General features: G+C 47.5%; 1 protein-coding gene across 4 annotated transcripts; it reads right to left on the reverse strand.

Moving 5' to 3' along the window:
* Positions 1–142: 142 nt before the first annotated feature.
* IL27RA (interleukin 27 receptor subunit alpha) lies at positions 143–15,717 on the reverse strand. 4 transcript variants are annotated; one of them, XM_045516096.2, is made up of 15 exons: positions 15,477–15,717; positions 14,924–15,041; positions 11,920–12,077; positions 11,673–11,830; positions 9,986–10,145; positions 9,818–9,891; positions 7,422–7,442; positions 7,262–7,337; positions 6,978–7,166; positions 4,649–4,750; positions 4,416–4,574; positions 1,730–1,855; positions 1,262–1,355; positions 981–1,074; positions 143–860 (listed from the first exon to the last, which is right to left on the reverse strand). In XM_045516096.2, the coding sequence occupies exons 1-15, from the start codon at positions 15,568–15,570 to the stop codon at positions 606–608; spliced, it is 1,878 nt and encodes a 625-aa protein (XP_045372052.2). In that variant the 5' UTR covers positions 15,571–15,717; the 3' UTR covers positions 143–605. The 4 variants fall into 4 exon arrangements, with proteins under 4 accessions (XP_045372052.2, XP_045372054.2, XP_010952454.2 ...); XM_045516098.2 differs by lacking the exon at positions 7,422–7,442; XM_010954152.3 differs by having other exon boundaries at positions 7,262–7,442.
* Between the last annotated feature and the right edge of the window lie 111 nt (positions 15,718–15,828).

A 15,828-nucleotide genomic window follows, 5' to 3' on the forward strand; every position in this document is an offset into this window, starting at 1 on the left:
GTGAGCACATATGTTGCTGACACAGAACCACCTCACCGTCTCCTGGTGAGAAGTGGAGGGCTTCTGTCTGCTAGCATCAAAGATTATGAGTCAGTGAGAGTGTAAATGCGGCTGCTGTAACAAAAAGACCTCCAGATCTATCTGTAGCTATCAAAACATTAAACATTTATTTCTCTGGGCACTTCTGATCCATGCAGTCGGGAACTCTGGTTCCTTTCCATTTATTGCCCCACCTTCACCTTGGGTATGGCTAAAGCTGTATCACAGGGCACAGCAATGCTCCAACTCATGGGAAAGAGAAGAGAATGCAGAGGAGCCCCGGCTAATGCCCAGACTCGGTATTGGCACACGTCCCTTCTGCTTCCGCTCCACCCGTGAGAACTCAGTCCCTGGCCACGCCCAGCCGCAAGGGAGGCTGGGAGTGCGCCCAGCTACAGTTCTATTATAGCAGCAGGACAGATTTGGGGAGGCAGCTGCCACTTTGGATTTCATATATTTTCCTTTGCTCCCTCATCCATCCATATATTCCCTGTAGGGCCAGGCCCTTCACTGTAGGGGTCCTTGAATCGCAGCTCTTCCTGGCTGGGTGTCCTCAGGCAAGTGACTCAGCCTCTCTGAGCCTCAGTATCTTCATCTGTCAAATGAGCACCCTTCTCCCCACCTGGAATGTTTTCAGGCCAGAACCTGGAGCCCGGAGTGGGGCCCAGAAGGCCCAGCTCCTCAGGTGTGGGCAGGAAGTGTTTCTCATACCCAGAGTCAAGTGGGGCCAAGGTCTGAGGGGGCTCCACAACTGGTACCTGCTCCATCTCCTCCACTTCCAGTATGGGCGAGTCCCCAGGGGGCTGGGCCTGGGGCACCTCCTGGGAAGAGAGGAAGCTGAGATTCTTTCCCTCCTACCCACCAAATCTCACCTATCCCCCACTGCCCCAGCTTTCCCCAGCCCCCCCAGAGGGCCTCAACAAGCCAGGCTTTTTGCTCACCTCCATGTTGGGCAGGCTAAAGTTCCTGTTGGCAGGATCAGGAACCTTCTCCCAGGCCCACTGGGGTAGAACCTTGTGCCGTAGGTGGACGCACCTGGCAAGTGGGTAAGACTCAGGGCAGGGAGTCCGGGTGGCTAGACACCCAGGCCCAGATCACAGGGTCCAGGAACATTGCAGAGTCCCAAGGCGTCGTCCCCTGACTACCCCCCTTCCCCCAAGCACAGCTAATGCCCAGCTGCTCTCCCCACCTGGGAACAGACCCACGTGTCTGACAGCCTCACCTTCCAGAGGCAGCTAGGCTCAGGCCACAGCCTGTCAGGAGCAAAACCCATAGGAGAAGGACGCCTGGCAGAACTTTCCACTTCAGGGTGTTATCTGGTGGTGGGAGAGGCAGAAGAACATTTGGACACCAGGGCAGCTGGGAAGGGTGGGGTAAGGCTCATAGATGGGGCAGGGAGCAGGTAAGGGAGGTAGGTAAAAGGGCGGGGCTTATGAATGGGTAGGGGCTAAGAATGGGGGGGGGGAGCTAGTGGAAAGGTCAAAGTCAGGGATGGTGGGAAAGGGTCAGAGACACACATCACCTGATAATCCAAAACAGTATTTAGCAGATTCAAAATGCTCTGAGGAATTGTAAATATCCACCCCCTCATGTTAAAAGGTTGCCCACTCACTGGAGCTCAGTAATGAATATATAACCCCCTCAAATGGAGCAAGCCCCTTCCATGTCAGTCCCACCCCAGCCCCTCTACCTGGTAGGTGAAATCGGAGGCTTGGGCCAGGTGGGCCCTGTCCTGCGATGGTGGACGCGGTCACCCACAGCTCGCAGGGACCCCAGGGAAGGTCGGGCAGGGTGATGGTCTGGGTGCTGCCACTCACTGAAGGACACACCAAGAGAAGTTAGGGTGGTAGTCAAGTCCTATCGCAGGACCTTTGCACATGCCATGCAGTCTGCCACACTCTCCCAGATATTCACATGGCTATCTCCTCACCTCCTTCAGCTGTTTGCTCAAAGGTCACCTTCTCAGTGAGGCCTTCGCTGACCATTTTCCCCTCCACCCAAATTAAAATAGCACCTGCTTCACTACCCATCTTCCTTGCTTCATTTTCTATCCAGCACTTATCACTATTTAACACACTGCTTAGATACTGTTTACTTTGTCTATGCCTGCATGTCCCCCATTAAAAAGTCAGCTCCACAAAAGCTGTATTCCTAGGACCTGGCTCAGTGCCTGGCACATAGAAGACACTCAAAAATGATATACAGTTGACTCTTGAACATGGAGGTTAGGGGTGCTGACCCTCCATTCAGTCAAAAATTTGAGTATAGCTTATAGTCTGCCCTCCTTATCCACGGTTCCTCTGTACCCTCAGTCCCAAATCCGTGGATTCAACCAAATGCAAATCATGCAGTAATGTAGTATTTACCCTTGAAAAAAGCCACATATAAGTGGACCTGCGCAGTTCAAACCTGTTTCGTTCACGGATCAACGGTATATTTGAATAAATAAAAAATTGCATGAGTATCGTATCCCTCACCTGCACGGAATCCAGTGAAGGGAAATTCACACCAGGTGAAGGGAAGAGGTTTGCATTTCTCGGAATTGTTTTTGTTTACTTTTTAACTGAATCACCCTTTTTGGCTTATAGGCCGAAAGAGGAAGTAGCTTTTTGGTTTGTTACAGGATTATAGGAGACGTGAACGTGGATCAAGCTATAACTGCCATAGAAAGATGTCCAAGCTAAGTCATCAGGTGAGAAAAAGGAAGTTGCAAAACATCAGTCATAAGCCTCAGGGGCCTAGCACATGGTCCTCTTTTAATAATAATAACAGGTACAGGTATATATAAATAAATATACATGATTTTTAACCTAATGATATCTACCTATCTATCTACACATGCAAGGTGCAATCATACTATGCACAAACATAGGCAAAGTAACTATGTTAAAAAATAGGCTTTATCAGTTAGAGACAAATGCTGAAGTTCTGAATTATTTAGGGGTGAAAAGGCACCAAAGACTCTAGAAAAAAAATATGTGAGGGATAAACTGAAACAAGATTGGGAAAATAGGTAATTATTGAAACTGGATGGTAGGTACATGAGGGTATGTTATTTTTTTTTGTACTTAAAATTTTTTTTAAATTTCTCTTTCTCCATTTTATTTTTTATTTGGTGGCGGGGAGGCAATTAGGTTTACTTATTTATTTATTTATTTTAATGGACATACTAGGGACTGAACCCAGGACCTCCTGCATGCGAGGCATGCACTCTACCGCTAAGCTACACTGTCCCCTACCATACTTTTGTTTGTGCTTGAAATTTCCTATAATAAAAAAGTTTAGTGGGGAGGGGGTATAGCTCAGGGGTAGAGTGCATCCTTAGCATGCAGGAGGTCCTGGGTTCAATCCCCAGTACCTCTATTAAAAAAAAAATGCTTAAAACTTTCAAAAAGCACAACTCCTATCTCTATGTTAATACATGCGTGGAAAAATATGGAAGCTGCGTTGTCAGGATCTGTGAAATGAGGAGGATGCTGAGGAGGATGCTGATACACGAGTATACTTCTTTAATGTGTCAGTTTTTAAACAAGAACAGATAACTTTTGTCATTAGAAAAAAGGGTATTTTCACTTTTTTCCTTGCTTTTTCTTTTTATTGTACCTATATAAGATGACAGATGTTAACTAAACTTACCATAGGAATCATTTCACAGTACGTAAGTCAAACCATTATGCTGTACACCTTAAACTTTCAGTGATGTCTATCAATGATATTGCAATAAAACTGGGGGGGGAAGGGTAACAAAGATATTTTTTAAAATGAATTTGTGGAGGGATATATAGCTCAGGGGTAGAAAATGTGCTTAGCATGCACAAGGTCCTGGGTTCAATCCTTAGTACCTCCATTAAAAATAAATGAATAAACCTAATTATCTCCCCTCCAAAAAAATTTTTTTAAACCAGAAATTAAAAAAAAAAAAAGAAATCTGTGCTCAGAACAAACATTTAGCATATACCTAAAGGTATGAAAAAGAAATAAAAATCATACATAATTCTATAATGCCTATGGACATTGTGGGGGAATTTCTTTTCATATTTGTGCCTCTGCTTCGCTTAGTGCCAGGTTTATTTTATAAAAATGGAACCATCCTATGGAGTTTTATAACCTCTTATCTTTCTCACTTAATGTAATGTGACAGGCATCTTTCAATGTCAATAAATATAGATTGGTATCTTCATTTTTAATGGCCAAATGGCAATCTATTAAATTGATAGCCACCAGGGTTATTATTCGCTAGGGAACCAATGATACCATGTGTTCTCCTAGGGGCTGAGAGGGAACCAAAGGGGCCCATCCCAGGGGAAGGGGAGGGGTAGACTGATAGGAGTGTCTAGTATGGGCAGGGAGCAGGGGCACAACACAGTGGAGCTCACCATTCATGCAGACAGAAGGCCTGGTCCCACTCCGGGCACACAGAGTGTAGTGGGTGAGATGGCCCCGAAGTTGATGCCTTGGGACCTCTTCCCAGGCTATGGCAGGGGTTCCTGGAGGGGAATCCTGGAGTCGCCAAAGCACTGGCCCCGCTAAGGGTGCTGGGGAGAGAATGTCAGTGGGTCAAGGTCTGCCAGGGTTCCAGGACCCTCCATCCTCCAGCCTCACCACTTACCTAGTTCCTCTCTGAACTTCCAGACTGAGGGGGAAGGGGCCAAACCCCAAGGAGTGACTGCTGTCACCGTGATTCGGTAGGGGACCCCTCCTTCAAAATCCCCTGGGTGAGGGAAGAGTAAAGGCCAGTTAGAGTTGGCTCTCTTCCTCCACTCATTTCTTATTTTGTAGGAATTTTCATATGTGTCCCCAGAAAGACACCCTGAGTTAAGGATTTAGGTAAAAGTAATTATTCTGGGGAGGGAACCCCAGAAAACACCAGTAGGGCAGTGGGGAAGCGAGGCAGGGAAGGAAAGGCAGCCAGTAAATGGTGTGTTAGAGAACAGATTCCCAATATGGCCAACCAAGGCTCAGTCCCGCTGGGGGCCTCTGGGTGGCAGCACAGAGCGCAGGCCTGAGAGCCAGCCCACGGCAGGAGGGAGGGAGCTGGGGTATTTATCCATCAACCATTATGGGTCATTGTAGAGGGCTGCATCTGAGGGGGCCTTGACTTCCCGGCATTTCCAGCTGTCTACGCAGGCAAAGTGATTCAGACCAGAAAAAGCCCTCAGGCCAGGAATGCAGGTGCCAGAGGCTGGGAGAAACACCAGGCTATGAGTGGGGCCCTGACACCACCCATCGGAGTAAATGAGGCTCCTGAAGTCCCTTCTCAAAACCTACTGCTGCCATATGGCCTCCCCCAACTGGGAATTTTCCAGAACTGGGGTCCTCTTCTTTTGTCTGTATATACTTATGGGTCTTGGGACTCTATCCTAAATCTCTTACTCAACACCTTCTCATGCTCTGCCAAGTCCTTTACACCAAGGACAGATTCCCCAATGTCAAGTCTCAGCCTGGAACTTATTGCCAGGCCTGAGACTTGAGTATCTGACCGTCCCATGGACAATTCCATTTGGATAAGCGTATCAGATGCAACACATCCAGATGTGTCCCTCAAATTCAGCTCTAAGAATCCCCAACAAGAACCTGCCTGCTTCTCTCCTCTTCTCGGTCCCCACCAGGTTCAGTCCCCATCATCTCCCACCTGGACAAACAGAGTCCCTTCTAGGTCTCTCAGCTCCAGCCCTCTCCCTCCCAGTCTGTTCCCCCCACAGCAGCCAGGGGGTGCCTGTGAGCACCTGAGGCAGGACACATCCCTCCTCTGCTCAGAACACTCTGGCTCCCACTTCACTCAAAGCAAAAGTCAAAGTTCTTTCCATGACCCACAAAGCTTTGCACAATCTGCCCCATCACCTCCCTGCCCTCACCTCCTCCCACTCCTCCCCCTTGCTCATTTTACTCCAGCCACATTGGACTCCTTGCCATCACCCTAATGCATCAGGCACATTCCCGTCTGTTCCCTCTTGCTTTTCCCTCCGACATCCTCTTAGCTCCCTGTCTCACCTTTGGGTCTGAGTTCAAATACCCAGAGAGGCCTTTTCTTCTACTTTTTTTTTTGTTATTAATGGAGGTCCTGGGTTCAATCCCCAGGACCTCCATCATGATAATGATGTGCTCTACCACTGAGCTACACCCTTCCCAGGCCAGAGAGGCCTTTCCTTTCTAAAATAGCTCTCCTCCCTCCTCCCCTTTATGCTGACTTTTTTTTTTTTTGTGCCCCAATTACATTATAGAGGTACTTGTTTCTGTTTCATTGGCTGCCTGCCCTACAAGAATGTTGAGCAGGTAGGGGAGGGTATAGCTCAGTGGTAGAGCACCTGCTTAGCATGCACGAGGTCCTGGGTTCAATTCCCAGTACCTCTGTTTAAATAAGTAAACCTAATTACCTCCCCCACCAAAAAAAGGAGAAAAGTTAAAAAAAAAGAAAAAAGAATGTTAGCAGGGATGTTGCTGAGAAGAGAACAGAGTGATAGTTCAGGGTTTGGCTTCATGAGCCTGACTATGTTGTTCAAATCCTGGCTCTACCACCTACTTGCTGTATGGCTTTAGGCAAGTTGCTTAACCTCCCTGGGCCTTTTTCTTCATCTGCAAGATAAGAGCAGAAATCTATCTTTTTTTTTTTTTTTTAATGGAGGTACTGGGGATTAAAGCTAGGACCTCGTGCATGCTAAGCATGTGCTCTACCACTGAGCTATATACCCTCCCCCAAGAAACCTACTTTATAAGGGAGTTTGAATGACTTAATGCTTATGGTAAATGCCAATACCAATCTGCATCAGCTACCATCACTGTGTACCAGTGTCTAGAACAGGGCCTGGTACACAGTGGGTCGGGGTCAGTGAATATTTCTTTCATGAATTAATGATACTTTAATACTCTCTCCTGCAAATCCATCCATGGGTCTGCTCTCCAGCAGCTGAAATGGAAACCCAGGTATCCTGGGGCCTCACCTGGCAACACAGCACTAAGTTTCCCAGGAGGAAGCCGGACCCAGTTGAGGTCCTCCAGAGGGTCCCCGTCCCGAGCCCAGTCCACCACGTGCTCCCACAGCTCCCCAGACCCCTGTTGCCAAGTCACCAGCAGTTCTGTGCTCCCAGCAATGCTTCTGACCACCACATCACAGGGGCCGAAGCCAGGACCTAGAGGGTGGAGAAGAGAAATCACAACTGTCCACTCCAGAAGTCCCTGCGTGCACCTCCAGGGCATCGCGCAGAGGAAGTTCACGGCCTCTTACCCAAGCAGGCCAAAGAGAGGTTGGTGGGAGGCTCCCAGATTGTGGCGTTCACGGCAGACACGCTGGCCCACTCCACCTGGGTGGGGATGGAGAGGTTGCAATAGGGCGTCTCCTGGATCAGCTCCTGATCTTTAACCTGGAACCAGACTCTATAGCTCACCTGCACACAGTGCCCCGAGGCCTGAGGGATGAGGAGAAGAAGGGGTTAGCATCTCCCATTGTGGGGAGGGTATAGCTCAGTGGTAGTGTGTGTGTGTGTGTGTGTGTGTGTGTGTGTGTGTGTGTGTGTGCGCGCGCGCTTAGCATGCACAAGGTCTTGGGTCCAATCCCCAGTCCCTCCCTCAAAAAAAAATCTGATTACCTCCCCTCCACACACACACACAAATCTCCCATTTATCAGGCATATACATCTCAGTGAGGCCACCTGACAAACCAGTCAGCGAAATATTTTTGTTGGCTTCACTTTACAGATGAGGAAACAGAGTCTCAGGAAGGCTCAGCGGCAGAGGTGGAATTAGAATACAGCTCCTGGGCCGCAACTAGGGTGAGGTGAGTGCGCAAAATAAGAGAGGATACCAAAGATCCAGTCAAGATCAATTACATTTTAATACAATTTTTTTGTGGAGGTGGAGGCAATTAGGTTTATTTTTATTTATTTACTTATTTAACAGTACTGGGGATCAAACCCAGGACCTCATGCATGCTAAGCACGCACTCTACCCTCCCTCCTAATACAATATTTTAATCAATCAAAATTAATACAAAAGAAAAAAAACCCATGACAAACAAATAATCAAGATTTTAAGTAAAGACAGGATCTCACCTTGCATTTGTATGACACTGCCTCACCCACCTCACCCTCACCTGTCGTATGCAGTTTCTTACGGATTGCAAAATTCCCACTGTTGTATAGAGGAGTGGTTATGTGTAGCAAAGAGGATGGTACCCTCCAGAATGCTTTGGGGAAACGTGTGAGAGTGTTTGGTTGCCTCAGTGATAGGCAGGCAAGAGCCAGGGAACCACGCTCTCTTAGAAACAAAAATTTGTTCCATGTCCCTTGTGACTTTTGAATGGCATCCCCACTGGATACTTCTGTAGATGAAAAGCCTGATTGATCCTAGAACCAGACTTCTTTTGACATATAAATACAAAAGCTTTTTGGGACCTGGTTTTAATATTCACTGAATTTTAAAACATTCTGAACAAATGGGGACTTTCTAAACAGATTTTATTATCAATTTCCAACACAATCTGTGTTCTGATCAGAGAATTTTTCAATGTGCCCTGCATCACCTCATCCTTTTGAAGTCCCTGGAAACTGGCTCTACAGCCTGGCATGTGGCTGATTTTGGTAAATATCCTATTTATGTATGAAAAGAATGCACATTCTGAAGTTTCCTACGTGAGTCTATTAGGTTGTTTGTTATTCACTTATTCAGATACTCTAGATCTTGGCTTGTTTTCCATCTGTTTATTATGAAAGTACTTATGGGCACATGTTAAAATCTCCCACAATGGTTGTGGATTCATACATTTCTCCTTGTAGTTCTATCAATTTTTACTTTATGTATTTTAAAGCCATGTTATGAGGTACATACAGATTTAGTACTCATATCATACTGGTGAACCAAATCTTTTTCCACTATGTAGTAGCCTTATTTCCCCTTTTTTGCTACCGAATGTTACAATTAGAACACTGTATTATATATATTTTAAAATATGTATATATTTGGGTTATATTATCTATATATTCTATATATAATCCATATATTCTATATACTATCTATATATTTCATTTCAGTATAGTAAAGGGACACTACAAAGTGTGTGTTATAAAATAGAGGCACTAAAACTGTGAATCGCTGTTTGAAAGCCAGGGAATCTCAGCTCCACCACTTATCAGTTGTATGATTTGGGGCAACCTCTGTGCGTCTCATGTTTCTCATCAGTAAAGTTAGTTAATATAAATAAGTGCATAGGCTAGGACCTGGTATACAGGAAGAGCTCTGTAAGTGTATGTATGGTTGAAATAAGTAATATTAGACTGAGTGACCCAAGAAAGTATGAGTCCTATTGTTTTGTTTCTTGCCATATTTACTGTGAGCCAAGGCCTAGCAATGCCTGGAACATAGTAGGTTCTTAGCAGATTTGGATCAGTGAGAACTGTTTCATCCTTGTCTGTTATCTCATACTGCCTTTTTTTTGGTATATATATATATTTTTCATAATGCCATTTTGATACTAGCATCACAGCCTTAGCATGCTGTGCTGTATTTTGTGGAGACTTGTCTTACTTCTACATCTTTGCACCTCATGTTCCCCCACCCAGAACACCTGTACCTATCTTCTTGTCTTAGCTCAGCTCTCCTAGATTTAGCCAGCATTGCTGGAGTCTTGCTTTGTGCCCAGCACTGCGCCAGGAATTCTCTGAACATCCCCTCCTTGAAGCCTTGAAGCAACCTCAAGAGGGCAGCACAGTGGCCTCTGTCTTGTCTACATCGTTATTTGGGGTTTCCTGACACATGCAGAGAAATGTAACTGATCCCCACAACTCACCTTCCACAGAAGCAGGAGTTCCTGTCCACCTGATGCCCCACATATGTTCCCCGATATCCACACATCTTTTGGAGCTGGCAGGGATGAGGAAAGGAGGGACAAATGGGAATGACATGACTGGCTAGACTTCCTGGAGAGGGGATGAGAGTAAAGCCCAGAGATCCTCACCAGAGGGAGGTGTCTGGAAGGACAGAATGGGGCTCCACTCGCCCCACAGATCCTCTTCTTTCTCCACCTGGCAGTGGCCAGACATCTCATAGGCAGTGGCGAGATCTAGGTCCTGGATCTCAATAGGTGTCAGTGGTATGGACTTCACTTCTGGCTCCAGCTAGGGGAGAGACAGGGGAGAGTGAAGAGCTTATGACTGAATTGAAAGTACTTGACCTTATATGTCAGTAGGATGACCAACTGTCCTGCTTTGCCTGGGACAGAGTGGGTTCCCACGACACAGGGCTTTTGGTTTTAAAACTGGGGCAATCTCTGGCAAGAGACAAGTCGATCATCCTCTGCGCCAGGTATAGCCATAGGTGGCAAATTATATTATTATTCCCACTTTACCGATGAGGAAAACAAGAGGGCCAAGAGAGGGGAAGTGACATGCCCAAGATCACAGAGCTGATGAGTGCTGCAGCTGAGATTCACATCCAGGCAGGCAGATTTCAAAGCCTGCATCTCAGCATTGCTCTGAATTGCATAAATATTCACAGTGACAACAACTCTGCTCTATACTGTAGTGTTTTGCATCGAAAGTTGTGACTGAGACAGTGGGTTACCCCCAATATCCATTATCCCCTTCTTCCTTTGGAAACAGAACCCCTGACTATCAGTTGGGAACTTACGTGTCAAGTGTAAAGACTACACTTCCCAGTCTCCCTTGCAATCAGGCAAGATCATGTGATTGTGTTCTGGCTAATGAGATAGGAGAGGGAAGATATATGCAACTTCCTGGCTGTGCTCTTAAAATACACGGGCAGGCCCCTCAACTCCTGGGGTCCCATTGCTCTGGAGTTGTCTTCCATTTTCTTGCTGTGTGAGCTTGGGAAAGTTTCTTAACTTCTCTGAGATTCAGCTTCCCCCACTATAAAATAGAGCACTCAAAAGCATCTACTATAGAGGGGGTTCGGGGGTACTTAACAAGATAATCCATGCAGATTGCTTAGCTGGGGACCTGATACATGGCAGGTGTCTAGACATGTGAGCTGCTTTTATTATTTTTGAGTATTTACTGCAAACGAGGCTCTATTCTGTTCCTCACCTGCAAAGTGGGCAGCTATAAAAAGCACCTATCTCAATGAGTTCTTGTAAATAAGGAGCCTAGAACAGTGTCTGGCATACAGTAGATGCTAAGTGTCTGCTGTGATTCTTTTTTGTTTGTTTTAACTTTTTAGAACTTTTAAAACTTTTTTAACAATTTATTTATTTATTTGGGGGGGGAGGGGAGTAGTTAGGTTTCTTTCTTTCTTTTTTAACGCAGGTACTAGGGATTGAACCTGGGTCCTCCTACATACTAAGCATGCACTCTACCACTGAGCCATACCCTCTCTCTTTCTGTTATTCTTATCTTAAGGGTAATGTAAGCAATTTGAGAATTTCTATTCATTCACCAAAATGTTAGAGGCAGTTTATTGAGTTTCTCAAAAATTTCACATGGAATTTAGATTGGGACTGAATGGAATTTATAGAGCATCTTGAGGGGGAAGTTTTCAGCTGAACAAGATGCATGTACAGATCCTTTGTGAGGAATGTGGACAGACTCCAGGGGCAGGTGAGGAAGGAGCTCTGGGCTGGGTCTCTGAGTGGAGACGTCCCGGGCCCTACCCAGAACAGGTTAGGGGAAAGGGTCCCTGACACTCACCAGGATCCAGGTCCTCTCCTGGCATCTTCGGTAGTAGAACTGGCAGACCAGAACCTTATGGGGTGGCCACAATGGAGGGGCCCATTGGACAGTGGCTTCAAGGGGGTCATCTTCTGAGAAGTCCACATCAGGGCCCAGTCGGGGAGCATCCGGCTTCACTGAGGAAGGACAGGACGAGGTCCACTGAGCTGGGGCCTCCAGGACCATCCACCCCATAGATAGCTCACCCATCCTCTCGCCTGTTTACTTCGGGTTTCGAGGTTCACGAACACTGGGGGCCAGAGAGGCTGGCCCGCCTTGACCGCCCAGACAAGGAGTTCATCAGACGTGGTGAGCTGTTCCCGTGGAATGGTCACCCAGCTCTGCCCAGTGGGCACTGTCACAGTCCAGATTTTGTTGGAATGGCTGTGAGGAGAGATGCAGGAATGGTATAGTGGGCTGGGCCCAGAGCCGTAACAATAACATCTGCTCTGCCCAGGTTCAAGTCCCAGTTCTGCTGCTTCAGAGCTGTGTGACCTTGAGCAAGTGACTTAACTTCTCTGTGCTTCAGTTTCCTCATCTACAAAATGAGGGTGATAAATGTACCCACTGAGACGACTGAATAGGGGAGCAAAATCAATGAGATAAGAAATGGAATTCATTTTTTAAATTGGGAGGTGGTAATTAGGTTTGTTTGTTTGTTTATTTAGGAGGTACTAGAGATTGAACCCAGGACCTCATATATGCTAAGCACACACTCTACCACTGAGCTAGACCCTTCCCCTCAAAATGGAATGCATTTAGAACAGCGAGTGTCAGGTGCACCATGCATGTTATGTGAGCATTGTTTTTTTTAATTGAGCATCTATTATATACATATCCACATTTACTTCTGTGTAACTGTTCAGTTAGCAAATAGATACTTTGTGCCAGGCCCTGTTGTAGAAGCTGAGAGTAGGAATATGCCCACAGCAGCCAAGGATTGGCTCTCTGGAGCTGGTGTTCCGGTGGGGGAGGCAGATGAGAAGCATATAAATATAAAACTGATGGTGGTATAAGCGATGTAAATAACAATCAAGCAGGGTGAGGAGGATGCAGTGTGATGATGGGATGGGGGTGACAGCGCTATTTTAGGGAGGGTGGTCAGAAAAGTTCTCTCTGATGAGACATTTGAATAAAAGCCTGAAGGATGTGAAGGCAGAGCCGTGCAGTACCTGGGGAAAGACGGAGCAGCCAGTGCAAAGGCCCTGAGGCCAAACTGTGCCTACGGTTTTATGAGAAACAGTGAGGAGGAGGCTCGCATGGCTGGAAGAGAGTGAGTGAGGGGGGGAAGTGGGAGGAGGTGAGGGCAGGGAGGTGACAAGCAGATCGTTTGGGGCCTGGTGGGCTGCAGGAAGGATTCTGGCTTTTACCCTGAGTGAGGTGGGAGCCCTGGAGGGCTGTGAGCACAGGAGGGACATGCCCTGATGCAGAAATTCACAAGTGCCCTCTGCATGGTGGGGCAGAGAAAAGACTGTGGGGCTGAGGGTGGAAACCAGAGTTCAGGGAGGAGGTGACTACGTGGTCCAGTCCGGCGCTGATGGGGACTGGACCATGGTGGGTTCCAAGGAGGCAAGGAGTTGCCAGATTCTGGATAACATGGAAGATGGAGCTGGCAAGGCCTGCTGATGGGTCAGATATGGGTGAGAGACAAAGGCATGAAGATGTCTCAAAGGACTGGATTTCAAAGATTCAAATAAAAGCCTTCATCAAAAACAACAAAAACACACGTTGGCAAATATGTGTGGAGAAATTGGAGCCCTCAGACATGGCTAGTGGGAACCTAAAATGGAGCAGCTGTTGCAGAAAACACTTAGGTGGTTCCTCAAATAGTTAAACACAGAATTGCCATGTGACTCGGCAATTTTACTCCTATGTGTATACCCCAAAGAACTGACAACAGAGGGGTGGGTATAGCTCAGTGGTAGAACGCATGCTTTAGCATGCATGAAGTCCTGGGTTCAATCCTCGGTCCCTCCATTAAAATAAATAAATAAAAGTAAGCATCATTTATTAAAAAAAAAAAAAAAAAGAACTGACAACAAAGACTCAAAAACTTACACAGTGATATTCATAGCACTGCTAGTCACAATTGCCCAAAGGCAGAAACAACCCAAATGTCCATCAAGAGATGAATGGATGAACAAAGCACAGTATATCCATACAGTGGACTATTGCTCAGCCATTAAAAAGGAATGAAGTTCTGATTCATGCTCCAACATGGATGAACCTCAAAAATAAGCTCAGTGCAAGAAACCAGGCACAAAAGACCACATATTGTATGATCCCATTGATACGAAATATCCACAACAGGCAAATTCATAGAGACAGAAAGTAGATCAGTGGTTGCCAGGGGCTAGGGAGTGACTGCTATTGGCGATAAACCTTCCTTTGGGGGTGATGGAAATGTTCTGGAACTAGATAGAGGCGGTGTTGCGCAACATTGTGAACATACTAAATGCCACAGAATTGTTCACTTGAAGATGTTTAATTTTATGTGAATTTTGCCTCATTAAAAAAATGGGGGACCTATTCTTATTCTCTCATCCTCTACCAATAAAACTAGGCCCCACTTCTGGAGACGGATGGTGGTGATGGCTGTGTAACAATGTGAATGCACTTAATGCCACTAAAGTGTACGCTTATAGATGCTTGAGAAAAAAGTTCTAAATTTTATTTGTATTTTACCACCATTATAAAAAAAAAGTCTCCCCCAGTTCCCACCTTTAAATGCTGCTTTTACTCTCCACTCAGCCAAATTTGAAACAAATTTGAGTTTCATCAGGTGTGATTCATCATGAAGCAACATCAGTCACCCCCTTGGACTGCAGACTCCACGAGGCTTTCTGTGTCTCTCACTGCTGCATCCTCAGCACCATACAGAATGAACTTTTCATACGCTCAGAGAGGTTAAGCTACTTGCCTAAGGTCACACAGCAATAAAAACACCTTCTAATCATTAAGCATTGTCTCTTTACCAAGTTCCTGAGTTGAATCCTCAGAATCAACCCCGGGAGGCAGGTTTCTTTATTATCACCATTTGACAGAGGAAAAGGAAAGGCTCAGAGAGGGAAAGTGACTGGTCCAGAGTAACACAGCAAGGAAATGAGGAAATTTGGAATCGAAGGGCTTGAGGGTGGGGCAGGGCTGGGGACCTCTCAACCTGAGAATGCCAGGACCTGAGTGGTCACCCTTTCAAAGCCTCAGTTTCCCCGTCACCCCATTGTACTCACTACTTCTGGCTCTGGTGGTATAGAGCGGAGAGGGCTCCTAGGTCCCCAAGAGGCTCCCACGAGCAGTTCAAGTCACCCAAGGGTCCAATTCCATAGCACTGTAGTGGCCCAGGGCTGCCTGGAGAAGGAGGCGGGAGGGTCCGAGGGACGGTCAATTCCCCCAGGCGCCCGCACACACCTGAACCTGAACTTCCCCGACTTCTGACAATCGAGGAGGGCGATTCAGAGTCCCTGACGGAAGCGAGCAGCAGGAAGCGGCCGCTGGGCACCGCTCCCCAGGCTTTAGGCAGAACTCCTCTCCCTCTGCCCGCCACATCCTGTTACCACCCCAAGAGCCCTACCCCTACCCCCAACCCCGGCCTCTGGCTCCCCGCTCGCTGCCGCCTATTCCCCGAGTCCTTTCTCTGCCTGATCCCTGCCCCGGGTGAAGAGCCGAGTGGCGTCCGGACCTCTGTCATTCATTCCGCAAACCTGTGTTTCACCCTGGAGGATATGCGCTGTTCTCGTGAGCGCGGCGACAGAGCGCCCGACACGAGCTCGCTCCACAACTCACCCCGCAGCTGAGTCCACTGGAACAGCAGCAACAGCAGAAGCAGCAGCACCAGTTTCGGCCGCGGCGGGAAGGGGGAGGCCCGGGCCCCCGGCATGGCGCCCCCGCGCCCCCCAGTGCCTCTCGGCCCTGCCCGGCCCAGCGCGGCCGCGCCGCTCGCCGCGCTCTCGGGGCCAGCGCTCGAGCGGCGACGGGAAGCGGAGCCACCCCTCCCCGCCGCCTCCGCACCTTGCGCTCCGGGTCCCAGCCCCTTCGCTGTGCCGGAAAGTCCCCGCTGGGGCTGGGGAGGGGGAGGGGGAGGGCGGGGAGAGGGGAGAGGAGGAGTGGTGGAGGGACAGGAGGGAGTCTGGGGCGT

The sequence above is a fragment of the Camelus bactrianus genome, chromosome 22 (assembly GCF_048773025.1).
Source record: "Camelus bactrianus isolate YW-2024 breed Bactrian camel chromosome 22, ASM4877302v1, whole genome shotgun sequence".
Taxonomy (NCBI): domain Eukaryota; kingdom Metazoa; phylum Chordata; class Mammalia; order Artiodactyla; family Camelidae; genus Camelus; species Camelus bactrianus.